The following is a 27,284-nucleotide window of genomic DNA, read 5'->3' as shown; positions in this document are numbered from 1 at the left end:
AGCAGCACAGTTGCAGTCACCAACGCTCTGAATAACATAAAAACAGCCTAACCAGCTCTGCTAGGGCGAGTAAACTGGTCAGAGTGAGCTGTTCTCTCATTTGTGTCTGGAAGTAGCTAGCAAGCTAGCCAACGTTAGCCAGTTAGCTTGGGTGCTTGACTGCTGTTAGGACAGAACGCTCGGATCAACTCTTCGGCCAGAGCGTCCAGTGTGCGCTCTGAACGCTCCCGAGAGCGAAATGCTCTGAATTTACGAACGGACAATCTGACAACGCTCAGTTTACGAATGCCCAGAGCACACTCCAGATTAAATTTACGAACACACCCGTAGTATAAACCAGCCTTTAGTCTTGAAATCTTTGGTTGTTAAGTACATGGCCTCACATGTGAATCCTTAAAGAGATGGGTGGGGCTAAAGCTTAAGAGGGTGTGAACGATGCTGAATGGGTGTAGACAAAGAAGAGCTCTCCAGTAGCTGTACCAAAACATTCAAGGGTCATTTTCTCAAAATTGAGGTTACAAGTTTATCAACCTTCAAAGCAGAATTACTTTCCCATTGTTCCTCATCTGTAGTGTATGACATACCATTTTCTAGCTCTGAATCTCTACTTTTATCCAATGTAAAAAACACTATTTCAAATTTTGCTACATAGGACTGAATCGAGCCTGTGGTCACAAATGTAGAATAAGTCAAAGGGTATGAATTCTTGAGTCCAGTACTACTGAGGTGTATAGAGATGTATATTAAAGTACCTTGAGTCCCTGGATCTTCTGGAAAATCACCCTGACTTTGTGTCTGATGATCGAGTCACTCTCACTAGTCCTGAGGGGTGAAGAAAAACAGGTCAAACACACATGGTCAGAAGGATGTTGATAACTGGCCTGAAGTAATGGTGAATGACACAGTAAGATAAATGCTGTACCCTTCTCTGAGGATGTTGTAGATGGTCTGCATGACCTGCTCCTCCTCACTGGTGACCTCTGAACTCTGAAGCAGAAGGTCAGGGGTCACCTTTAGACAGAGCTCAGTGTTAGTACGTTTTTAAACTTTACTGGAGGTATTGATAGTGTACTAGTTAGTAATCGCTCTCCCCTCTTGTCCAGTCTCTTACCAGAGGGTCTGTCCGATTGGCTGACGGCATCTCCACAGCGACAAACCTCCCTGGCGGAGCCCACGGATTGGCTGGTTGGACCATTGCCTTGCCGACGGAGCCTTGGCCCTGCCCCAGGCTGCAGTGAGTGGAGGAGGGAGGGGAGGAGTAGGGGTTGGGGGCGTGGGAAGGGGAGGTGGTGTCTCTAGGGTCCTCTGCTACAGGAGAGCGCCCCCTCAGTTGTCCTCTGGTACTGCTGCTGCCGTCAAACCTGCTGATCAGTCTGTTGACAGGGTTCTGGCGGTGGGGCTGTGCTGGGTAAGGGGTGGTCTGGGGGTGGGGGTTTGCCGTGGTCAGGGGGGGCTGCACTGTTTGGGAAGGATGGAGGTCAAGGGCATACTGACTCCCCCCTCCCCTCCCCAGTGACCCATTGAGCCCGGACTGATACGACCCACACATTACATTGCTCTCCATACCCCCCTCCCTCACCCCTCCTCCATCCGTTCTCTCTTCCGCGACCCCAATCCCTCCATCCAGGTTCCCATAGCTACCAGACCTCCCATCCCCTGGTGGTCTCCCAAATCCTCCTCCCCCCTCACTCTCCAGTAATGAACCATGTGACTGTGCCCTGCGTAGCGCCCCTCCCTGCCCTCCTCCTCCCCCCTCTCCCGCTCCTCCCTGCCCCCCTCCCTCCTCTCTGTCTCTCCTGCGGGGCAGACTGCTGCAACCCGGGGGGTAGTGGGTACGGAGCTGCACCCCGTACGAATCTCCCTTCGGGCCCCCGTCCTTCAGAACCACATAGGGCTGTCCGGCGATGCCCTGGACCCTGACAGCCACCCCGTACTTCGAAGTGGAGGGGGGCTTGGGTCTGGGCTGGGTTGAGGGGATCCCCCCTCCAGAGTCGCTGATGAAGCGGATCTGAACCCCGTAGTCCACGGGGCTCTTACGACCTGACGACGGAGTACTCATACTGGAGAGAGAGAGAGAGAGACACACAGAGAGACAGAGAGAGAGAGAGAATATCAGTACAGCTATTCCAAGTCTCATACTTTAAAGAAGTGAATGTGACAGCAGTCATTTATTGTTTGCTCTCCCGGGAAAGTATGTAAACTGAATATCTGACTGGTATGAATGTCATGCAGACACAGAGAAAGAGAGGGTGGACTGTGTGTGTTTGTATTGTGTTTGCAAGTTACAAAGGTGTGTGAGAGAATGAGTCTCAGTGGAGTTGCTTTAGAACGGACTTTGTTCTTATTGACCTTCATTATTCATTAAACTGGAAACACACACACTACTTCCCACTCTCTGACTCCCCTTACGTGTGTGTGTCACACACTTCTCCCAGTGTACTCGCTCGCTCTCTCTTTACTTCCACTTGGTTTAGTTTCCTCTTTTCCTTAGAAATCCCTGCCTAGGCCAGCCCTGCCCAACCAGCCCAGCAAAGGCTCTGTTTCCCTTATTCCGTCAACTCAGTCTCCCTCCCTCCCTCTCTCCATGCCCCTTTCTCACTTGATCTTCATCTCTGATGTTTTTAGACTGTTGATGTCTGACTGTTCATGTCCATGTGTTGAAATGTCTCAGGAGTTCCAGCCTCCCTCACCGTCTCGCTCTATGGTTACCTGTGCCACGTCAGCGCTCATCACTAGGTCATTACACTGCATGCCTCATTAACATGGTCAGCTCTCATCACTAGGTCGTTACACTGCATGCCTCATTACCATGGTCAGCTCTCATCACTAGGTCGTTACACTGCATGCCTCATTAACATGGTCAGCTCTCATCACTAGGTCGTTACACTGCATGCCTCATTAACATGGTCAGCTCTCATCACTAGGTCATTACACTGCATGCCTCATTAACATGGTCAGCTCTCATCACTAGGTCATTACACTGCATGCCTCATTAACATGGTCAGCTCTCATCACTAGGTCGTTACACTGCATGCCTCATTAACATGGTCAGCTCTCATCACTAGGTCGTTACACTGCATGCCTCATTAACATGGTCAGCTCTCATCACTAGGTCGTTACACTGCATGCCTCATTAACATGGTCAGCTCTCATCACTAGGTCGTTACACTGCATGCCTCATTAACATGGTCAGCTCTCATCACTAGGTCATTACACTGCATGCCTCATTAACATGGTCAGCTCTCATCACTAGGTCGTTACACTGCATGCCTCATTAACATGTCTCCTTTGCACTTATAACCAACCAACTACAACAACAGGCACTGACCCCGTTCCCACTCGTTCTCTCTCCTCCTCTCCCTCTTTCACTTACAGACTAACTTTAATTATCCCGCTGCCTCTCTCTCTCACTGAAACACACAAAAACAGAGAGTACACAGTTTCTCCTCTCTTATCAGTGTGTGCCGTGGTGGTGATAACACCAATGTCATGCTCTTGTTCCTGTGGATAGGAAGCCCTGCCCCCACACATGCCTGTACTCCTCATACACACTCTGGAATTAATTGTGTACAAGCACGCACACACGCACGCTCACAGGTGACCAGTGGTGTTGTAAAGAGGGTCAGTGAAGATCTTGGGTGCAGTTTATATATGGCGTCCAGTATAAATCAAAGCCCTGGCTCTCTGAACCTATTCAGGGAGAGGGAGAGAGAGTTTAAGTACACCATCTCCCTCAGCATTGAGGTAGCCTAACCATACCTCTCCCTCAGCGTTGAGGTAGCCTAACCATACCTCTCCCTCAGCGTTGAGGTAGCCTAACCATACCTCTCCCTCAGCGTTGAGGTAGCCTAACCATACCTCTCCCTCAGCGTTGAGGTAGCCTAACCATACCTCTCCCTCAGCGTTGAGGTAGCCTAACCATACCTCTCCCTCAGCGTTGAGGTAGCCTAACCATACCTCTCCCTCAGCGTTGAGGTAGACTATTTGAAACAGAGTGGTGTGCAATTTGAGTAAGACAACATTAATAAGGAGGTTGCAGTTAATCTGTCAATCCAACTAGAGGTTTGTGTGTGTGTGTGTTTGAGGCTTGGCACAATTATCGTATAATCATGTAACCGACAATTAAGGACAATAACCTTGAACTAAAAATTATAATCGTTATAATATATTCATTTTAGTAGAGAGGGGATTCAACTTTATATTCAAGTAGATTGTTTACTCAATAGCAGTTTTTCTATTTTTACATGAAGTGGGAAAGTTTCTAATAATTTTACAAGCAGAATGGCACAATCGGAAGGAGAAGGTTCATTTCCAAAAGTTCCAAGTGGTCAATTCCATTGGTTTTTTAGACAGGGGTGTCACCAAAGCTGTGTGGTGTTCATTAGGTATGTCGTAACTAATTTTTACAGATGCATTATAAGCTCACAACATTTTTGCAACAAAAATGACAATAACCGTGACCATTTGCATGACAATTAATCGTTACCCAAAATTCCATAATCGTTACAAATCTAGTGTGTGTAGACAGTTCAGCTCATCACTTAGCGCATACCTCGCCCTAAGACAGCCATCCAAAGTGTGCCATTGAAAAAGCACCCCATCACTGTACATTAGTGCAGACGACCGTGACATGAACACAGTCACACACACACACACACACCTCCTAATGGCTAAGTGGCAAGTGGTGGTGAAGAGGTGCCAAAGACAGCTACAAGTTAGGTCTTTCAGACAGAGGGCAACAGAAAGACAGCTACAAGTTAGGTCTTTCAGACAGAGTACAACAGAAAGACAGCTACAAGTTAGGTCTTTCAGACAGAGGGCAACAGAAAGACAGCTACAAGTTAGGTCTTTCAGACAGAGTACAACAGAAAGACAGCTACCAGTTAGGTCTTTCAGACAGAGGGCAACAGAAAGACAGCTACAAGTTAGGTCTTTCAGACAGAGGGCAACAGAAAGACAGCTACAAGTTAGGTCTTTCAGACAGAGGGCAACAGAAAAACAGCTACAAGTTAGGTCTTTCAGACAGAGGGCAACAGAAAGACAGCTACAAGTTAGGTCTTTCAGACAGAGGGCAACAGAAAGACAGCTACAAGTTAGGTCTTTCAGACAGAGGGCAACAGAAAGACAGCTACAAGTTAGGTCTTTCAGACAGAGTACAACAGAAAGACAGCTACAAGTTAGGTCTTTCAGACAGAGGGCAACAGAAAGACAGCTACAAGTTAGGTCTTTCAGACAGAGGGCAACAGAAAGACAGCTACAAGTTAGGTCTTTCAGACAGAGTACAACAGAAAGCCTAGGCTATTTATTTCAAATATAGGTCAACAGATACAAAGGATCTTCAACACCAACCTTTCTTTCTGCATGTATAGGCTAATCATCCATAAATCAGTTTTTAGAGGCGCAGTGTTTCTCAATCCCTGGTCCTTGGGAGTACGTTGTTGACCTCCTGACATTGATTTATTCCATTCTACAGTTTAATCTAGGCACTTGGCAACTCTAAGGAGGGAGGAGCATTGCTTGCCTGTCCCTGGCACCGAAAGATATTTGGAAACACTGCTTGCTTGCGCGCGTGTGTGTGTGTGTGAGACACAGAGGCTCAGTCTCAGCAGGGAGCATTGACATTGAATAGGACCAAACATAACAGGAACACAGGAGTGGACCCCAGCCATTTCCCTCTCTCATTCCATCTCCCTTTCTATGCCTCTATCTCTCTCCCAATCTTTCTGGGTGTCAGTGTGTCAAGCCACTTCCAACAGGCCAGTTCAGCTGCTAAGCAGTGAAAGGGGACAGTGGAGAGGAGAGGGCCAGGGTAAGAAGAGACAGTCAGGGGACAGAGGGGGAGCCCATCCTATTGTCCAAACAATGTGGAGCAGAAAATGAGGGCAGAAATGCAACACTCTTCTTCCCCCTGGCCCTCTCCATCTTTCCCTCCCTCCATCTGGCTGTCTATTTGCCTCGCTTGTATCACTGTTCTGCGCCTGACCCTCCCTCTCACCATCTCCCTAACCTCTCCCTATCCCTCCCTCTCACCATCTCCCTAACCTCTCCCTATCCCTCCCTCTCACCATCTCCCTAACCTCTCCCTAACCTCTCCCTATCCCTCCCTCTCACCATCTCCCTATCCCTCCCTCTCACCATCTCCCTATCCCTCCCTCTCACCATCTCCCTATCCCTCCCTCTCACCATCTCCCTAACCTCTCTATCCCTCCCCTGGGTTCCAAATCTCTGTCTCTCTCTGGAGAGAAATACATGAGGCAGCTGACCAGACCCCGGTCACACTATGTACTTTAGAGAGAAAAGGTAAGGGACGGTGCCCTCCAGCCTAACAACTGACTGACTACAGTGTGACCAGGTGAAGGAGTCTTCAGATTACTGACTCCTTTAAGGCGTCAGCAAGCTTCTGTTCAGCTGGCGCCTAGCCGAACTCAGCTAGGCAAACCGAGCATGCTCACATACTCCCTTAAAATACCTTTGCTTGAAAAACTAGGGGAAAAAGCGTCAATAGTACTGTTTGTCCATTTTGAGACGCCGTAGCCAGTATACACTTCCTCAAAATAGTCTGAATTAATCTACGATAACTCAAGAAATCTGTCATTAATTTTGACATTTTTGCAGAGAGCTTAGAGGAAATAAAAACACAAATGGACATTAAGATGTTTGGTGCAGTTGTCATTCATCTCTCGTTGAATGACAACAAATACTTTATTGAAGAATCCCTACTGTTGACCAATCACCGACGAAGGGGCGTAGACTTCGGCTACCGACTTCGGCTACCGACTTCGGCTACCGACTTCGGCTACCGACTTCGGCTACCGACTTCGGCTTTCCTCGAGAAGAACTGTGTGGCCGAACAGCCAAAACAAACAAAGTCTAAAACTAACACAAAAAAAGTCACAAAATGTCATAATATATGCACAAACTCTTCCGAACTGTTTCGGCTGGGAAGCATGCAGACGCCTTTAGTGTCTCCTAACCCGCCGGCTCTACTCTCAAATTGAATTCTCCTGCACTGAATTGAATTAAGGCCACCTCCCTCTCTGGGGAGGGTTAGGATAATTAGGAGAGAGTGTGGAAAGAGACCACTGTAGTATGGAGTCCTGGCTGCGACTGTCTTTGCTTCATTAAACAGTGATAGAGTAGAGAGCATAAAGTCAGCAGGCTAGAAATCTTTGTTCCTACTTAGCCTCCTCTAAGCTTCATCAATCACGATACAGCACTTGGACTGTGCTCTATAACCAAGGCCTTGTCACTGCATATAGGGCAGTGCTTCAGTGAAAGCACCTGAAAGAGGATAGCCTTACGTGTGTAACTGTCTCCTTCCGTGGTGACACAAATAGATTACATATCATGACTGATGTAGGGCCCTATAAAATCCATTTTTCCAGGTTTCCATTTTTCCCAGTTATTCAGGTTTTCGCTCTCAAAATCACACTAATAGAAAAACTAAAGAATGGATGTTCTATGTCCACAAAAATGCTTAAATCACATCAGACCACTTCTGAGGTCTGGAAAACATCTTAGAATATTTTATTTTTGGGTGTAGTTACCCTTTAATTCAAAAAGACACCAGCCAGAGACCATTGGTTTGGTTAGCAATGTTTCTGAAGCGCTCATGTAATTGCAGAGTTTGCAAAACGAAACGGATTGATGCAAATAATCATGATAGATTTCTGGCAGGTAGGCATACGCTACTTTGTAGTTAACATTTAATTGAGAAGGTTTTGGGAAAGCATTTCTATCTCCATCACATTTTACTGCACTTATCCGGTGTATGCGAGATACATTTTTTGAACTAAATAAATATATATATATATATAACCAGTCAAAAGTTTGGACACACCTACTCATTCAAGGGTTTTTCTTAATTTTTACTATTTTCTAGTAGTGAAGACATCAAAACTATGAAAAAAACACATATGGAATCATGTAGTAACCAAACAAAAGTGTTAAACAAATCAAAATACATTTTATATTTGAGATTCTTCAAATAGCCACCCTTTGCCTTGATGACAGCTTTGCACACTCTTGGCATTCTCTCAACCAGCTTCATGAGGTAGTCACCTGGAATGCATTTCAATTAACAGGTGTGCCTTGTTAAAAGTTAATTTGTGGAATTTATTTATTTCTTAATGCGTTTGAGCCAATCAGTTGTGTTGTGACAAGGTAGGGGTGGTATACAGAAGATAGCCCTGTTTGGTAAAAGACCAAGTCCATATTACGGCAAGAACAGCTCAAATAAGCAAAGAGAAACAACAGTCCATCATTACTTTAAGACATGAAGGTCAGTCAATCCGGAACATTTCAAGAACTTTGAACGTTTCTTCAAGTGCAGTCGCAAAAACCATCAAGCGCTATGATGAAACTGGCTCTCATGAGGACCGCCACAGGAATGGAAGACCCAGAGTTACCTCTGCTGCAGAGGATACGTTTATTAGAGTTAACTTCACCTCAGATTGCAGCCCAAATAAAATGCTTCAAGTAACAGACACATCTCAACATCAACTGTTCAGAGGAGACTGTGTGAATCAGGCCTTCATGATCGAATTGCTGCAAAGAAACCACTACTAAAGGACACCAATAACATGACGAGACTTGCTTGGACCAAGAAACATGAGCAATGGACATTAGACCAGTGGAAATCTGTCCTTTGGTCTGATGAGTCCAAATTTTAGATTTTTGGTTCCAACCGCCTTGTCTTTGTGAGACGCAGAGAAGGTGAACGGATGATCTCCGCATGTGTGGTTCCCACCGTGAAGCATGGAGGAGGAGGTGTTATGGTGTGGGGGTGCTTTGCTGGTGACACTGTCTGATTTATTTAGAATTCAAGGCACACTTAACCAGCATGGCTACCACAGCATTCTGCAGCGATACGCCATCCCATCTGGTTTGCACTTACTGGGACTATCATTTGTTTTTCAACAAGACAATGACCCGACACACCTCCAGGCTGTGTAAGGGCTATTTGACCAAGAAGGAGAGTGATGGAGTGCTGCATCAGATGACCTGGCCTCCACAATCACCTGACTTCAACACAATTGAGATGGTTTGGGATGAGTTTGTACCGCAGAGTGAAGGAAAAGCTGCCAACAAGTGCTCAGCATATGAGGGAACTCCTTCAAGACGGTTGGAAAAGCATTCCAGGTGAAGCTGGTTGAGAGAATGCCAAGAGTGTGCAAAGCTGTCATCAAGGCAAAGGGTGGCTATTTGAAGAATCTCAAATATAAAATATATTTTGATTTGTTTAACACTTTTTTGGTTACTACATGATTCCATATGTGTTATTTCATAGTGTTGATGTCTTTACTATTATTCTACAATGTAGAAAATAGTAAAAATGAAGAAAAACCCTTGAATGAGTAGGTGTGTCCAAACTTTTGACTGGTACTGTATATGCGTGTTATTATCATTAGCATTATTGCTAATGGCTACACAGACATAAGTGCGCACCACACACACACACACACACACACACGGCATTCCTGTGCCGTTTCAAAAAGATGCATGAAATTACTAATCACTGATGCATTTTTTTCATGTCTTATGATTTAACTTCGACAAATTAATGTATTTTCTAATAAGTTTAATACATTTTCTAATATTGTTGAATTCCATTTTAGTGTCTGGATTCCGTGATTCCATCCGCAACACAGATTTTATAGGGCCCTACTGATGACTGTCAGTCATGAGTGACTGAAATACCAAAGCCTTTCCATATTAATGCTGGTGTCATTAGAAAATGTAAATACCACACCAACTTGGGTCCCCAAGACAGTCCTTCAGTTAAGACTGTTTCCTTGGTGATCGGCAATTCATCCCTTCATTCATCCACTGTGCCTCTTTATTACATTCTTGACTTACATCAGACCCCCCCCACCCACCAGACTGGCCACTGCTCCTCTTTCACAGGCAAACAAACTTCTTCATTTCTTCTTCTCTCTGATTCTAATGGCGCTCATTGGCATAACAAAGAAGACTTCAGTGTTGCCAAATAGAACACAAACTGCACCATATATAAGCACCTAATACACCCCTCCACATTCCACACTATGTTGCTCAGTAAACATCCCCCTTACATGCACACACTGATCTTCTACCTGCACACTTCAGGGTCTCGCTCTAAGAGCAACCAATCTGTAAACAGTCATCTCTCTCCCTCTTCCTCCCTCCCTCTCTGTAACTCTGTGCCTGTGGCAACAGTAAAAAAGTGCCCTCAGGCTGAACTTTCTCTCATCTGTCATCAATACACTGCTGTGTTAAATTATATATGCTAACAGCCAAAATAATGAATAGACATCAATGTAAAGTTTTAATTCGTATCATCATCTTATCAAACACCTAACACCTGTGATCTTGCATCAGATATGAGACAACACCCTTGCCACTTGGTACTTTCTGTAGGCCACATCTCCATGAGTAATCACTGAATGTTGGTCAATAAAATGACAGAATGGTAAATAGCTTAGATAACATATGCTGGGTATCTTTTGAACAGAGTTCACTCACTACATTGAATTCTTCAGTGTATGCGTCATAGTATCATCTAGCTCAAGTGAAACTTCTTGGGAGAAGAGAGGCAGTGAGCCAAGTTGTTGAAGTTGAGCTCTGAGAAAGCGTTAAATAACTGACATGTAAAAAGAGAATGTGTGACATTGACAGATGGGTACACTGACTGTACACATGGTTTTAAATGAGAATTTCACTACGGGAGAGATCTAGATGAGGCAATGCAATGTTACACCTGCTCCGTGGCCTTCGCATTTCAATTCTGAGTGACGTTATCCAGCACCGTTCTGCCATCATTAAAAGTTAATTTAGGTTAGACACCAACAAGAGAGCAAGTTATCAAAGACGGAGCGGGAAAATGTATTAGCTAGCTATGTGTCTGTAATGAGCAAGTCAACCAGCTAGAGCTAGCAAGCTAACCCTAAACTACTGTCATAACTAGCTAGCTAGCTGACTGGGTTAGTTCGGTAGCTAGCTTGCTAACTATACACGTTAGCTAACTAGAGCGAACTAAACAACATCCAAAACATACCTGCTATTTGGCCAAAGTAGTACAATTCATCAATTTATTTTCGAGTCCTCTTCTGTTGTTTTACTTGGTGTTAATAAAAACAATGTTTAAATCAGGCTGAAAATACTTCTGAAAAAGCAGCGTATATCCATTTTTCGAGACAGGCAGATAAGTTCGTTATATGCAGCTCCAACCTGTTACCTTTGTGACCGATGTCAAACGAACCACCCAGCCCTGCTAGAGGGAATACAGGTATTGGTTGAGCACATAGCAGTAGGCGGTGCTCTAGACAGCGCCCGCTTTGAATATTGGTGAGTCTGGTCTGTCAATCTGTGATAAATTGACCCAGGGGAGAGGTCTTTGTGAATGAAAATGCCTAGTGCTGTGATTGTCATAATACAATTTTTTTAACTGCTAAGAATGAGGTAAGCTAATGCAGAAACAAATAAACGAAACGCATCACAACTTGTGGCATGAATCAGTTTGTGCTCCTCAAATTCCACGCGTCCCATACCAAACCAACCAAATAGTCTAACCGTTCCACTTGATCTACCATATCCCCTGCAGAGGGCGCCTTTAGCACACATGGCCTAGTTATGACAGGTTATTGGAAATTAGGACAGAGGACTAGGGGACAGTTTATCATAGTAACCTGAATCGACCGATGAAATGTCCACGAAAACATGAGAATCTTTCCCTCGATGAAAAATTCTCCCCACAATTTACATATTTTCTTGTTTAAAAAAAATATTTGTTCTCACTCATTGTGGTGCCCAAACATGTGAATTCAAGCTGTGTTCATATTTTTGGATGAAATGTTTAATTGCAGCCTATTGTGTTGCACACATCACCTTCATTATAATAATAATAATAATAATAATAATAAAGCCATTTAGCAGACGCTTTTATCCAAAGCGACTTACAGTCATACAATGTAGGTTAATATTGGCTATGTTGATCAATAAATATAGGCTATGTTGATTAATAAATATTGGCTATGTTGTAATATGGCTATGATGACTGCTAAATAAATGTAGTAAAACAATTAATTAAAAAAACATCTCAAATTAATGATTAAATTCACAACATGTTGGCTAAGAATGATCATCAATTGAGAAATGCGTTGCCAAAGCTGCCCTGTCTCCTCCCTGTTAGTGAATAATAGCCTACTATAGGCATAGTTATAGGCGTTTTTTGACCATTCTGATGTAGGCTAGTCCACCACCACACCCATTTCCCAACTCCACCAAACTCTTTCTCTCACACACGCACTTCTCTCTCCAGCACTCAGCTTTGACAGCCCGCTCTATACATCAGTCGCTCCGGGAATGGGATCATCATTAGTGAGTGCGAAGAAAAACTTCCAGTTCTTCCGATTCTACGCTCTCCAAAGACTACTCTTTAAACTGCGGGGATAGCTTCGAGATAAAGAGATAGCGACTGTCAGAAATATATATTATAGGCGTTTCAAGTCGATGAAAGGAGAGGTAACTTTACGCACCGTGGAACGACAAAGAGAAGTGGGTCAAGCGACAGATGGGGTGAAGTTTGGGATTGAAATTCTATGAGAACATTTACTACCAAATTTATGCTGTAGAAATCATTATGAATAATTTGTTGAAATTAACATCACAAAAGGGGTAAATCGGATAAGATACCAGGCGCGCCGTGCGTAAACGTAGGCCTATGTCGTCGTGGATGAATGTGCTTGGAAAGTTTTATGTAGGCTTACCAACTATTCTCTGTGTCTCGATTGCAGATGATTAATAAAAAGTAAGACTAAGTAGACCTAAGTGAGTGTGTTACATTAGCATAAGTTTAAAGCCAAAGCTAGAAAGAAAAAACCGGTCACTGATCGTAACCAGCCATGGCAAAGTGGTTCAGTTTCCCCATCAATCTGAAGAACGGGACCGAACGCGTCCGCTCAGCCTCCGAATCCGGCCCTCAACCACGACCCAGACACGGGCTAACCCCGGGGACCAGTCTGAAGGGGAACCGGGTCAAGGAAAGTGCTGGAGGGATGGGCTCTATACTGACCGGAAGAAACCGGAAAAACTCGGCCATCGAACTGGGTCGGAACGGCTTGGGTACTGGCGGGAACTCGTTTAAGGACGGTAAGATCTGGGACAGTCTCATCCCTGGGAAGAGTAGGAAGAATTCCAAGCTCGAGACGGGGGCATCTGAGGAGCATCGGCCCACCAGGACATCCAGTTTGGCGCATGCGTACATCAGCAGGATGATCAAGGTGGACAAACAGGACAAGGGCCCCAAAAACAGCGGTACAAGTGAACTGGTGGGATTCGAAAACGAGAGGGGGAAGGCGGACATCAAATCAGCGATGGTGAGTGGCTCAGATTTGGTACTGACATCTTTGCCAACAAAGTCTTAGATTGAACAAACAAAAAATGAAAAAGGCATTTGGTAGCAACAATATATGCTATAATGCTATAATTAGCCCTACAGTGTTATTAGGCTTACTGTAATTCACATTTGATCCTGTTGTTTATTGTGGTATGTGTATGGAAGCGTATGGAAGCTCTTTATATTTATAATTATGAGATAATAAGTCTGGATCATGGACATTGAATAGTCCTGCAGGCCACGACCCCTTTTAAAATGGAAATCTGTGATTCAAACAAGAACAAAGCGTACTCCCCGCCACTTTATTTGGTAAACAGCTGAGGAATGGGGCAGGAGAAATGTAACCACTCTTAAATATATAGACACAAGGACTCTCACATACAGATGTAGGATCTTACACACAAAGGTACAGACACATGCATATGCACACATTGTGATATTGTTGTATGGTGGTATTAAACATTTTGTATTGTAGATATGTAGTGGTGTAATAATGTTATATGATGTACTGTTTTATCTTTTGTATTATATGTAATATAAGTGCTTTAATATGTTTGGACCCCAGGAAGAGTAGCAGCTAATGGGGATCCCTAATAAATACAAAAAATATATATAATCCTGCAACAACAGGAAATGTGAATTATTATGTGGATTATAATTCATGGACATGTTTCTCTCTCTCTCTCTCTCTCTCTCTCTCTCTCTCTCTCTCTCTCTCTCTCTCTCTCTCTCTCTCTCTCTCTTGCTCTCTCTCTCTCACACACACAAAAGCGCAAACACACACACTCAAAATGTGTGATTCACGTAATACTGATTGCCTAAACGTATTTCATAATTATGACTAACTATCTCATAATAATGATTTACTATCTCATAATTATGACTTACTATCTCAGAATTCTGACTTAGTATCGCATTATTATGACTTACTCTCATGATTATGACGTATTGTCTCATAATAACGACTTACTATCTCATAATTATGACTTAGTATCTCATTACAATTACTTACTATCTCATAATTATGACTTACTATCTCATAGTCAGATTATTATTATTTTAGGTGGAGGGAACGAGCTTCCATACATGTATGTGTGCACTGATATAAAGAAAGAACTGTAGCTCTGAGAGTTGTGATCAGTATCTCTCTCCCACCTCAGCCTTTGTCTCTACCCCTCCCTCCCCCCTCTTGTCTTTCTTTCCTCACCACACAATGCACTGTGCTTTTAGAACCAGCTGCATTCATGCCACAGCGCTCGGGACCAGCCGTACAGAAAACACACAATGAGACCTAACCTCATTCCCCCAGTCTGTCTTCCTGTGTCCCTTCCTTTCCTTTCCCCCTAACTGCTGTCACACACACACACGCACGCACTCACACACACACACACACACACACACACACACACACACACACACACACACACACACACACACACACACACACACACACACACACACACACACACACACACACACACACACACACTATACCTCTTTCTCCTCCTCTATTTCTGCCCCCAGTGAAGGCTTTGTCTGAGGCATAATATCACCTAACACTGTTGTGACTGTAGCTCTCCCACAGGTAGCTCAGATCGCTTTGGATCCACTTTGATAAAGATCATACAGGCAGTCAGACAGACACGTAAACACTCAGACACACACAGAGCCATGGGAGGGAAGACACACACAGAGCACAGAGCAGGGGAGATTCCCCAAGAAACATTCCCAGTTTGTAAAGGGGACGTTTCCATACCAACTAAACTGTTACAGTGTAATTCCATAGGTTATTGCAGTTACTCTGGCAGAAGGCCTACAGTATAATACTGTGAAGGTTAGGTAGAGTGGCGCAGCGGTCTAAGGCACTGCATCTCAGTGCTAGAGGCATCACTACAGACCCTGTATCACAATCTGGCCGTGATTAGGAGTCCCATAGGGCGGCACACAATTTGCTCAGCGTTGTCCGGGTTTGGCTGGGGTAGGCCATCATTGTAAATAAGAATGTGTTCTTAACTGACTTGCCTTGTTAAATAAAGGTTAAATAAAAATATATTTAAAAAAACCTTCTCTCCCGCTGTGTAGCTGATTATTCTGGAGGACTATGCTGACCCGTTTGACGCAGAGAAAACAAGGGAGCAGAGGGAGGCGGAGAGGGAGGGAGAGAACGATGGATACATGGAGCCCTACGACGCCCAGGTCATCATCACAGGTCAGTCAGATCAAAGGTCAGGGGTCAGATCTTGTCCTGGAGAGCTACAGGGAGTCCAGGCTTTTGTTCCAGCGCAGTGCTGATACACACTGGCTCAGTTAATCAACTAATCATTGAGACCTTGATTAGTGGAATCAGGGCTGGAATTAGTGCTGGGCTGGAATAAAAGCCTGCACTCCCTGCAGCTCTCCAGAGTCAAGGTTGTAGACTACTGCTGTAAAAGGTTTTTAAAGGATCGGACTAGAACGAGACCCTCCGCTCTCTCTCCCCTGACTTCCTTCCCTACGGGCGGTTGCTATGGGAACGGTGTTGTGCTGCGACAATGGGTGCAGCTTCCTCTTGGACTTCCTGTCTCCTGCCTCTGTTTCCTTTACCCCATTCTCTGGAAAGGAAGTTGCCACCAGTTGTTCCCCCCCACCCCTTCCATTTTACTTTACATTTTACTTTACTTTTGTGTGAAAAGAACCAAAAGACCCCCACCTCCCCTCCCCCTCCTCCTGGTCTCACCCAATCACTTCCCAGAAGAGGAAGAGGTCCGTTCTGTCAGCCAATCAGGCACTGTGTTGACCTTTCTTCCCGTAGCTCCATTGTTTAGTCACACAATAGCCCAGACACACAGGCTACCTGACGGCCTCCACAGACATGTCTGACCACATCACAAGCTACGAAGCTGTGTGTTAGACTCTCAGAAAAAAGGGTTCCAAAAGGTTTATTCTGCTGTCCCCATAGGAGAACCCTTTTTGGTTCCAGGTAGAACCCTTCTTGGTCCCAGGCAGAACTATTTTGGGTTCCATGTAGAACCCCCTGTGTAAAAGGTTCTACCTGGGACCAAAAAGGGTTCTTCAAAGGGTTTTCCTATGGGGACAGCCAAAGAACCCTTTTAGGTTCTAGATAGCATTTATTTTCTAAGAGCGTACAACTGAACAATGGATCACAATCATGTCACATCAGCAGTAATATTGCAATGGCTGAGTTGAGGGTTTGATATCAACATGTGACCATGTTATTGTTCTTATGACTTTTTAGGTATTCGTAGGCGGGGCTCCAAGGACCTGCTGAAGGTGTGTGTGCTGCTCCCCAAGGGAGATGGAGAAGGGGGCAAGCCCACACCCCCCCACATCTACGACACTCCCTATGAGGGGCTGCTAGAGACGGAGGGGGAGGCAGGAGGGGTGTGGATCCCTGTGACACGGCCGGAGTCAGACCCTCGCCCCCCTGGAGAGTATGAACTACCCTGGGAGTGGAGGAAGGAGGACATCGTCAGAGCACTGACAGGTAGATATATGTTTTCCAGAGGGAGGGAGGTAAAAGGAGGGAGGTAGAGGGAGGGAAGGAGAGGGAACATATTGGATACAACAATGATATAAAAAAATACACAGTTCTCTCTCTCTCTCTCTCTCTCTCTCTCTCTCTCTCTCCTCTCGCTCTCTCTCTCTCTCTCTCTCCTCTCGCGCTTTCTCTCTCCTCTCGCTCTCTCTCTCTCTCTCCTCTCGCGCTCTCTCTCTCCTCTCGCGCTCTCTCTCTCCTCTCGCTCTCTCTCTTCAGTCCAGTTTAAGAAGGGAATGAGCAGTTCGCCCCCTAAAGAGGAAGCTCCTCCACCCAGCAGACAGCAGACTCTCAGTCATCAGCAGACCCTCAGACAGAAGACCTGGAACAAGAAAGTCCTCATCCCCTCTCCCTCCTCCCCCCCCCCCCCATTCTCAAACTCTCTCCTCCCTCGCCTCTCTCTCATTCCTCTCCCCCCTCTCCCACCTCTCACTCTTCTCCCACTCCCAAACTTTCCCCATCCTCCTCTCCTCCCTCCCCCACCTCCACACCCAAGGCGGAGACAGGCAAAGTGGACCCCACCCTTCCCCTGGAGAAACAGAGGTAAGGGAAGAGGAGAAGGAGAAGGGAGAGGCTGGGGGGGTATGTAAAAAAAAAAAAGTATGTGGACACCCATTCAAATTACTTGATTCGGGTATATTTCAGTCACACCTGTTACTCACAGGTGTATAAATTTGAGCATCAAAGCCATGCAATCTCCATACAGACAAACATTGGCAGTAGAATGACCTTACTGAAGAGCTCAGTGACTTTCAACGTGGCACCGTCATCAAATCAAATTGTATTGGTCACATACACATATTTAGCAGATGTTATTGCGGGTGTAGCGAAATGCTTGTGTTCCTAGCTCCAACAGTGCAGTAGTATCTAACAATTCACAACAATACACACAAATCTAAAAGTAAAGAATGCAATTAAGACATATATAAATATTAGGACGAGCAATGTCGGAGTGGCATTGACTAAAATACAGTAGGATAGAATACAGTATATCCAAATGAAATGAGTAAAGCAGTATGTAAACATTATTAAAGTGACTAGTGTTCCATTATTAAAGTGACCAGTGATTCCTTCCATGTCTACAGTATGTACATAGGACAGCAGCCTCTTGAGTAACCGGGTGGTAACCGGCTAGTCATAGGATCCCACCTTTCCAAAAAGTCAGTTAGTAAAATATCTGCCCTGCTACAGCTGCCCCGGTCAACTGTAAGTGCTGTTATTGTGAAGTGGAAACGTCTAGGAGCAACAACGGCTCAACTGCGAAGTGGTAGGCCATGCAAGCTGAAGTGCTGAAGCACGTAACGGGTAAAAATCGCCTGTCCTCATTTGCAACACTCACTACTGAGTTCCAAACTGTCTCTGGAAGCAACATCAGCATGAGAACGGTTTGTGGACTCTGGAGCAGTGGAAATGCGTTCTCTGGAGTGATGAATCACGCTTCACCATCTGGCAGTCCGACGGACGAATCTGGGATTGGCGGATGCCAGGAGAACGCTACCTGCCAGAATGCATAGTGCCAACCTTAAAGTTTTGAGTTGGAGGAATAATGGTGTGGGACAGTTTTTCATGCTTCTGGCTAGGCCCCTTAGTTCCAGTGAAGGGAAATCTTAACGCTACAGCATACAATGACATTCTAGACGATTCTGTGCTTCCAACTTTGTGGCAACAGTTTGGGGAAGGCCCTTTCCTGTTTCAGCATGACAATGCCCCTGTGCCCAAAGCGAGGTCCATACAGAAATGGTTTGTTGAGATCTGTGTGGAAGAACTTGACTGGCCTGCACAGAGCCCTGACCTCAACCCCATCTAACACCTTTGGAATGAATTGGAACGCCGACTGCGAGCCAGGCCTAATCGCCCAACATCAGTGCCCAACCTCATTAATGCTCTTGTGGCTGAATGGAAGCACGTCCCCGCAGCAATGTCCCAACATCTAGTGGGAAGCCTTCCCAGAAGAGTGGAGGCTGTTATAGCAGCAAAGGGGGCACCAACTCCTTATTAATGCCCATGATTTTGGAATGAGATGTTCAACTGGCAGGTGTCCACATACTTTTGGTCATGTAGTGTAGCATGATGCCGCCAACACCATGCTTGAAAATATGAAGAGTGGTACTCAGTGATGTCTTGTGTTGGATTTTCCCCAAACATAACGCTTTCAGGACATAAAGTTCATTTCTTTGCCACATTTGTTGCAGTTTTACTTTAGTGCCTTATTGCAAACAGGATGCATGTTTTGGCAGTGGTGGAAAATGTATTCAATTTTCATACTTGATTAAATGAAAAGATACCTTAATAAAAAATTACCCAAGTAAAAGTGAAAGTCACCCAGTAAAATACTACTTGAGTAAAAGTCTAAAAGTATTTGGTTTTAAATATACTTAAGTATCAAAAGTAAATGGAATTGCTAAAATATATTTAAGTATCAAAGTAAAAGTAAAAGTATAAATCATTTCAAATTCCTTATATTAAGCAAACCAGACCACACAATGTTTTTATATTTTTTTATTGACGGATAGCCAGGGGCACACTCCAACACTCAGATATGATTTACAAACGAAGCATTTGTGTTTAGTGAGTCCTCCAGATCAGAGGCAGTAGGGATGACCAGGGATGTTCTCTTGATAAGTGAATTGGACCATTTTCCTATCAAAATGTAACGAGTACTTTTGGGTGTCAGGGAAAATGTATGGAGTAAAAAGTACATCATTTTCTTTAGGAATGTAGTGAAGTAAAAGTAAAAGTTGCCATAAATATAAAAATGAAAGTAAAGTACAGATACCCAAAATAACTACTTAAGTAGTACTTTAAAGTATTTTTACTTAAGTACTTACACCACTGTGTTTTGGAATATTTTATTCTGTACAGGCTTCCTTCTTTTCACTTTGCCAGGTTAGTATTGTGGAGTAACTACAATGTTGTTGATCCATCCTTTCTAAAGGCACTGTAGACTGTATATCGTCATAGTGTATTGCTGTAGCCTGTACTTAGTCCTCAGCCTGAAGTGTCCCCACCTGCGCCAGCGAATACTTAACTTTTTGATGGCGCTGACTGGTAAGATGCTTCAGGAGAGTGGTTATGTGTGCTAGCAAGGCAGAGGTCCTGGGTTCGAGCCTCAGTGTGAGCCGAGTCAGGAGGAAGTGGCACTCGCTAAGCAAGCATTCTCTATCTCTCCCTCCTACCGTCCTCTAACTCCCCAACCCTCCCCATATTCCTCCCCCTAACCTTCAATATGACATTCATCCCCATCAATCTACTGCTCTGAAGCTCTGCAGTACCTCTATGGAGCTCTAAAGATTATATGTACTGTATGTTTGTTTCTCTCTCTCTTTCCCCTCATCCCTCTCTTCACCCCCCTCCCCCTCCTCTAGCTGGTACCATGGCAGTGTGAGTCGCCAGCAGGCAGAGGCTCAGCTCCAGCGCTGTAGGGATGCCAGCTTCCTGGTTAGAGACAGCGAATCAGGGACCAGCAAATACTCCATCGCGCTCAAGTGAGTGTGTGTGTGTGTGTTACACTTATCACTCATCAGTGAGCGCTCATCATTAACCACATTACACACCCACATACATGGAGGGTGAGCAGCATGTGTTGGAATAACTAAGCCCCTAACCCTTTGCTACAGTCTAGACATCCCTACTGTATCCTCTAGTTATGTAGCTATAGCACTGCATCTCTCCCTGTTACTGAAGTAATACTCTCTCTCTCTCTCTCTCTCTCTCTCTCTCTCTCTCTCTCTCTCTCTCTCTCTCTCTCTCTCTCTCTCTCTCTCTCTCTCTCTCTCTCTCTCTCTCTCTCTCTCTCTCTCTCTCTCTCTCTCTCTCTCTCTCTCTCTCTCTCTCTCTCTCTCTCTCTCTCTCTCTCTCTCTCTCTCTCTCTCTCAGGACCAGTCAGTGTTGTGTCCATATCATCGTGGCCCAGACTAAGGGCAGTAAGGGTCTGGGTTATACCCTGGACCAGAGTAGCTGTGTGTTCAACAGTATACCAGAGGTGGTGAACCACTACTGTACACACAGACTGCCCTTCACTGGAGCTGAACACATGACCCTGCAACACCCTGTACCCAGGCCACACTGAGCACACTGAACACACACTGAACACACACACACACACCACTGCAAAGGAGTAACAGGTCTCACCCAAACGGCCTGAGAGGTACAGTATCATCTTGAGTTTCTCCCATGCACAGCCTAGTGGCCAAACCCTCACACTGCATAGCACAAACACACACACATGCACACACACACACAGACAGACACACACACAGACAGACACACACACACCGCAGTGACTGTATTTATAGTACAGATGAAAACAATCCCTCTTATCACAGTACTTCTGTCTCATTGTTCAGAACTACTCACATAAAATCAGAATTAAACACCATGCACAACTGGGTCATATTCAACTCACCCACTGTTATGACCAAAGAACTAGAGATGGAGATATCATATGTATTGTTATGAATGTGGATCAGAACACCAAAGATTTGATTTCATCATTTGGCACATGGCAACCAATGGCATTATGTGATTACAGTTATATATATATTGTTTTTTATGGTCTGTGACTTCTCCCTGCTTCATTCTGAATGAAACACATTTTTTCCTCTTTCTTCCTTAGGTAATCACTGATCTGAGATGACTGGATTGATGACAGCTATGCAGCAGCATCAATTAGCTCTCACCGATCCGGTCGTGTTAGATTAGTGATTCATTTAAGGGAGGGTTAAAGGGGGAAGGGAAGGGTGCATGTTAGCAGTATTAGGAGTTCCCTTCCAGTGAGATATATAGTAGGCTACTACTGGGGATTGACATGTCCTATCAGCTATCAGCTATAGCCCATATCAATACAGTTGATTGGAGTGCATTCATTCATTCAGCAGATAGATCAATCTATCGTCTATCTATTACCAATCAATCAATCCTGAAGATCGGGCTCATTACAGGTGCTATCTGTCTGTCAACAGAAAGCAGCTTTATTGATTGGATAGGGTTCAGGTGTGGGGGAGGAGCTTTCAAGCAGGAATGATGTTCTGCACTATGTATTATGTAATGTGGAAGAGTAGCTGATGCTTTTGCAGCGGCTAATGGGAAGCCTAATAAATACCAAATACCAAATGTTCAGCTAGTTAGCCTGAGTACCTGTGTGTTTGTTCATGTGTGTGTCACGTGCACTGGGTCGTATTAGGCCTCATTGATTTGACAGCTGCCTGTATTATTATCAGACACATACAGTATGGGCCTGTCAGACAGCAGTATGATTTGTTTTTTATGTGAATATATTTGGACATGTGATGGTTTCTGTAATAACCCAGGCTTGTTACTGTAATAGCCAAGGCTTGTTATTGTAATAACCCAGGCTTGTTACTGTAATAACCCAGGCTTGTTAATGTGATAACCCAGGCTTGTTAATGTGATAACCCAGGCTTGTTACTGGAATAACCCAGGCTTGTTACTGTAATAACCCAGGCTTGTTGTACAATGTGTGAAATACTGTAATGTTGACTGGAATAAAGTGAATGTGCATTTAGTTTATTTTGTTTTTTAGATAAAGGCAATTTACTAATTACGACACACACACGCACGCGCACACACACACACAAACACACACACACACACAGATCAGAAACACATATGACTTGATGATGATTGCCTCGTGATGAGAGTGAGAACCTAACTACAGGATGTGTGAGCTGAGCTCCTCTTTAACCGCATAGCCATTGACCTGGGTAGTAAATCAATTAGACACTACACAGGAACACAGAAGAGAGAGAGAGAGAGAGAGAGAAACACACACTCACAAATGCACATGCACACCTCACGTATACACCATGCATACATAAGTTATACACAGACAACCACTCTCATTCACATGGCTTTTTAAAAAGCCACAAACAACAATCTTCTTTTGAAAAGAATAAGCTTCATCATACATGTGGCTAACAGATGAGCTAAATGACTTCTATGCGCGCTTTGAGGCAAGCAACACTGAAGCATGCATGAGAGCACCAGCTCTTCCGGACGACTTTGTGATCACGCTCTCCTTAGCCGATGTGAGTAAGATCTTTAAACAGGTCAACATTCACAAGGCCGCAGGGCCAGATGGATTACCAGGACGTGTACTCAGAGCATGCGCTGACCAACTGTAATACCTACATGTTTCAAGCAGACCACCATAGACCCTGTGCCCAAAAATGCCAAGGTAACCTGCCTAAATGACTACCGACCCGTAGCACTCACGTCTGTAGCCATGAAGTGCATTGAAAGGCTGGTCATGGCTCACATCAACACCATTATCCCAGAAACCCTAGACCCACTCCAATTCGCATACCGCCCCAACAGATCCACAGATGACGCAATCTCTATTACACACCACACTGCCCTTTCCCACCTGGACAAAATGAACACCTACGTGAGAATGCTGTTCATTGACTACAGCTCAGCGTTCAACACCATAGTGCCCTCAAAGCTCATCACTAAGCTAAGGACCCTGGGTGTGTGCTTAGTCCCCTCCTGTACTCTCTGTTCACCCATGACTGCATGGCCAGGCACGACTCCAACATCATCATTAATTTTACCGACGACACAACGGTTGTAGGCCTGATCACCGACAACGATGAGACAGCCTATAGGGAGGAGGTCAGAGACCTGGCCGTGTGGTGCCAGGACAACAACCTCTCCCTCAACGTGACCAAGACAAAGGAGATGATTGTGGACTACAGGAAAAAAAGAGGACTGAGCACGCCCCCATTCTCATCGACGGGGCTGTAGTGGAACAGGTTGAGAGCTTCAAGTTCCTTGGTGTCCACATCACCAACGAACTGTCATGGTCCAAAACACACCAAGACAGTCGTGAAGAGGGCACGACAAAGCCTATTCCCCCTCAGGAGACTGAAAAGATTTGGCATGGGTCCTCAGATCCTCAAAAATTATACAGCTGTACCATCGAGAGCATCCTGACTGGTTGCATCACCGCCTGGTATGGCAACTGCTTGGCCTCCGACCGCAAGGCACTACAGAGGGTAGTGCGTACGGCCCAGTACATCACTGGGGCCAAGCTTCCTGCCATCCAGGACCTCTATACCAGGCGGTGTCAGAGGAAGGCCCTCAAAATTGTAAAAGACTCCAGCCACCCTAGTCATAGACTGTTCTCTCTGCTACCGCACGGCAAGCGGTACCGGAGTGCCAAGTCTAGGTCCAAAAGACTTCTCAACAGCTTCTACCCCCAAGCCATAAGACTCCTGAACAGCTAATCATGGCTACCCGGACTATTTGCACTGCCCCCCCACCCCATCCTTTTTACGCTGCTGCTACTCTGTTAAGTATTTATGCATAGTCACTTTAACTCTACCCACATGTACATATTACCTCAACTAGCCGGTGCCCCCGCACATTGACTCTGCAACGGTACCCCCCTGTATATATAGCCTCCCTACTGTTATTTTATTTTACTTCTGCTCTTTTTTTTCTCAACACTTTTTTTTTGTTGTTGTTTTATTTTTACTTTTTTGTTAAAAATAAATGCACTGTTGGTTAAGGGCTGTAAGTAAGCATTTCACTGTGATGTCTGCACCTGTTGTATTCGGCGCATGTGACCAATACAATTTGATTTGATTTGATTTGATTTGACTAACCTGTTGCCCCGCACATTGACTCGGTACGGGTACCCCCTTTATATAGCCTCATTATTGTTAGTTTATTTACTTTTTTTAAACTTTAGTTTATTTAGTAAATATTTTCATAACACAAATGTTTCTTAAAACTGCATTGTTGGTTAAGGGCTTGTAAGTAAGCATTTCACGGTAGGTCTACACCTGTTGTATTCGGCGGATGTGACAAATAACATTTGATATAATTTTATGTTAATAGGATTATTGTGTGTGTTGTGTGTGTGTGTGTGTGTGTGTGTGTGTGTGTGTGTGTGTGTATGGGAGGATATGGCTGGTTTCCTCACTTCAATGTGTGTGACTTCATATGTGTGTCCCTGTGTGTGTGTGTGTGTGTGTGTGTGTGTGTGTGTGTGTGTTGTGTGTGTGTGTGTGTGTGTGTGTGTGTGTGTGTGTGTGTGTGTGTGTGTGTGCTTGTGTGTGTATGTGTGTGTGTGTGTGTGTATATGTCACTGAATATGTCAGAATTTTTCTGCTAGATAAGGGATTACCAGGTTGCCATGGTGAGAGCGAGGTAGGTCCATCTCTATTGGGAGGAGAAAGAAGGGCGGGGGGGTTAGAGAGAGGGAGGAAAGAGAGAGGGAGACAGAGACAGGGAGGGAAGAGAGACAGAGAGGGAGAGACGGAGTCAGAGAGGGAGAGTGAGGGGGGGAGACTGCAACATAAAAAGAGCTATGAATAACGGTGAATAAGCGTGGCTGTAAGCGTAGCTTCCTGTTTGTGAATGAAGGGCAGTGAGATGGAAGTCAGAGGAAATACTTTACTGGCCCTCTGACTCTGACCCTCCTGCCGGAGCTACATTCCCCAAAACACTTTCTGACCCGCGATACACAACAAACATCATCCAGCCGTCCATCTCTTTACATCCCTCTCTCTCTCCCTCTCTCTCTCTCTCTCTCTCTCTCTCTCTCTCTCTCTCTCTCTCTCTCTCTCTCTCTCTCCCTCCGTCTGTCTCCCTCGTTCGTTCCTCAATGGTCTCTTATTTAGAGCACTACATATTGGTCACAGTGAGCTAGAGGCTGAGGAATTGGACGTACAACAGCCGCTGTGTCCGTCTGTCAGTCCATCGGTCAGTCTGTCATGCACTCATCCACACATCCATCCACCCTTCCATCCCTCCATCTTTCTCACTGAGTCCATTGGTTTGTCTGTATGTCTAGCTGATGGTGATAGAGTTTGCTGGCTGTGTGAGCACATCCACATGTTCTATACATCCATACATTAACCCTAGCACAGTCAGTCCCTACACCACACACAATGTATGAACCTGTAGAGTTGATAGTGCAGAAGTCAGATATGAATATGTGACAGTCAAGCAGTCACACACGCACGAGAATGCACCAGGCAATGACCGCAGTCGAGAGAGAGAGAGAGAGGATGACATAGAGGGAGAGAGGGAGGGAGGGACTAAGGGAAAGAGAGAAGGAGGGAGCGTAAGGGTGTGTGAGGGGAAGACAAGCACTCCTGGGGGTCCCAGCTTCTAAATAATTCAGAGAGAGACTCTGAGCACTCAGTACAGAGGAATAGCACTGTCAGGTCAACTCATTCATAACAGAGAGAGAGAGAGAGAGAGAGAGAGAGAGAGAGAGAGAGAGAGAGAGAGAGAGAGAGAGAGAGAGAGAGAGAGAGAGAGAGAGAGAGAGAGAGAGAGAGAGAGAGAGAGAGAGAGGAGGTGGGAGAGAGACAGGTGGGGGATAGAGAGAGGTGGGAGAGAGGGAGAGGGGGGAGAGAGAGAAAGGATGAGGGGAGAGAGAGATGGGGAGAGGGAGGAGGGTGGAGGGTGGAGAGAGAGAGGTGGGGGAGAGATTAGAGGGGAAGAAGTGGGGAGAGAGTGGGAGTGGGGAGAGAGAGAGAGGTGGGGGAGAGATGAGAGGGGGAGAGATGGGGAGAGAGAGGAGCAGTAGAGAGGAGAGAAATAGTGAGGGGAGAGGAAGAGAGAGATAGGTGGGTGCAAGAGAGAGTACAGAGAGAGTACAGAGAGAATACATAAATAGTACAGAGAGAGTGGGGAGAGAGTACAGAGAGAGTACAGAGAGAATACAGAGAGTACAGAGAGAGTACAGAGAGAGTACAGAGAGTACAGAGAGAGTACATAGAGAGTACAGAGTGAGTACAGAGAGAGAGTGGGGAGAGAGTACAGAGAGAGTAAAGAGAGAGTACAGAGAGAGTACAGAGAGAGTAAGGGAGAGTACAGAGAGAGTACAGAGAGAGTACATAGAGAGTACAGAGTGAGTACAGAGAGAGAGTGGGGAGAGAGTACAGAGAGAGTAAAGAGAGAGTACAGAGAGAGTACAGAGAGAGTAAGGGAGAGTACAGAGAGAGTACAGAGAGAGTACAGAGAGAGTATAGAGAGAGTACAGAGAGAGTTAGGGAGAGAGTGGATGGAAAAGGAACTCACTGTGAAAGTGCTTGTGTGTGCGTGTGTGTGTGTGTGTTAGAGATGAAAATAGAAATGAAAGAGAAACAGGTCGTTTTCCTCTCCTCCCTCCCTGTTCTCTTTTCATCACCACGGCGACCGTCTTCTCCCTCCATCCTGCACTAATTTTTACCTTGTTTACTCTCTCCTCCCTCCTACGCTCCTCTGTTTTTCCCCTCCTCTCCTCTCTTCCCTACCTCTGTTTGTATCCTACTCCTCTCTACCACAGTACCTCTTCCTTCATCCCTTGAACACCAGTGAGCTTCTCATCATTTCATTTCAGGAACTAAATCTTTC

General features: G+C 45.1%; 1 protein-coding gene and 1 pseudogene across 2 annotated transcripts in view; one reads left to right on the top strand and one right to left on the bottom strand.

Annotated features, from left to right (window-relative positions):
* LOC121543205 (cingulin) overlaps positions 1 to 11,794 on the bottom strand; it is a 37,000-nt gene extending 25,206 nt beyond the window's left edge. Inside the window, exons 1-4 of one of the 2 annotated variants that reach the window (XM_041852930.2) lie at positions 11,036 to 11,794; positions 1,112 to 2,060; positions 923 to 987; positions 753 to 822 (exon numbers count right to left, since the gene is read on the bottom strand). In XM_041852930.2, the coding sequence (XP_041708864.2) occupies positions 753 to 822; positions 923 to 987; positions 1,112 to 2,059 (1,083 nt within the window). In that variant the 5' untranslated portion in view covers position 2,060; positions 11,036 to 11,794. Of the gene's footprint in view, positions 1 to 752; positions 823 to 922; positions 1,012 to 1,111; positions 2,061 to 11,035 lie in introns of both variants that reach the window. The other variant, XM_041852929.2, reaches the window with a different exon arrangement.
* Positions 11,795 to 12,110: 316 nt separating this feature from the next.
* LOC121543204 lies at positions 12,111 to 22,434 on the top strand (annotated as a pseudogene).
* Positions 22,435 to 27,284: the final 4,850 nt, after the last annotated feature.

The sequence above is a fragment of the Coregonus clupeaformis genome, chromosome 17, assembly GCF_020615455.1.
Source record: "Coregonus clupeaformis isolate EN_2021a chromosome 17, ASM2061545v1, whole genome shotgun sequence".
NCBI classification, from domain to species: Eukaryota; Metazoa; Chordata; class Actinopteri; order Salmoniformes; family Salmonidae; genus Coregonus; species Coregonus clupeaformis.
The sequence above is the reverse complement of the archived record's forward strand: the minus strand, read 5'-3'. Positions and strand labels throughout refer to the sequence as shown.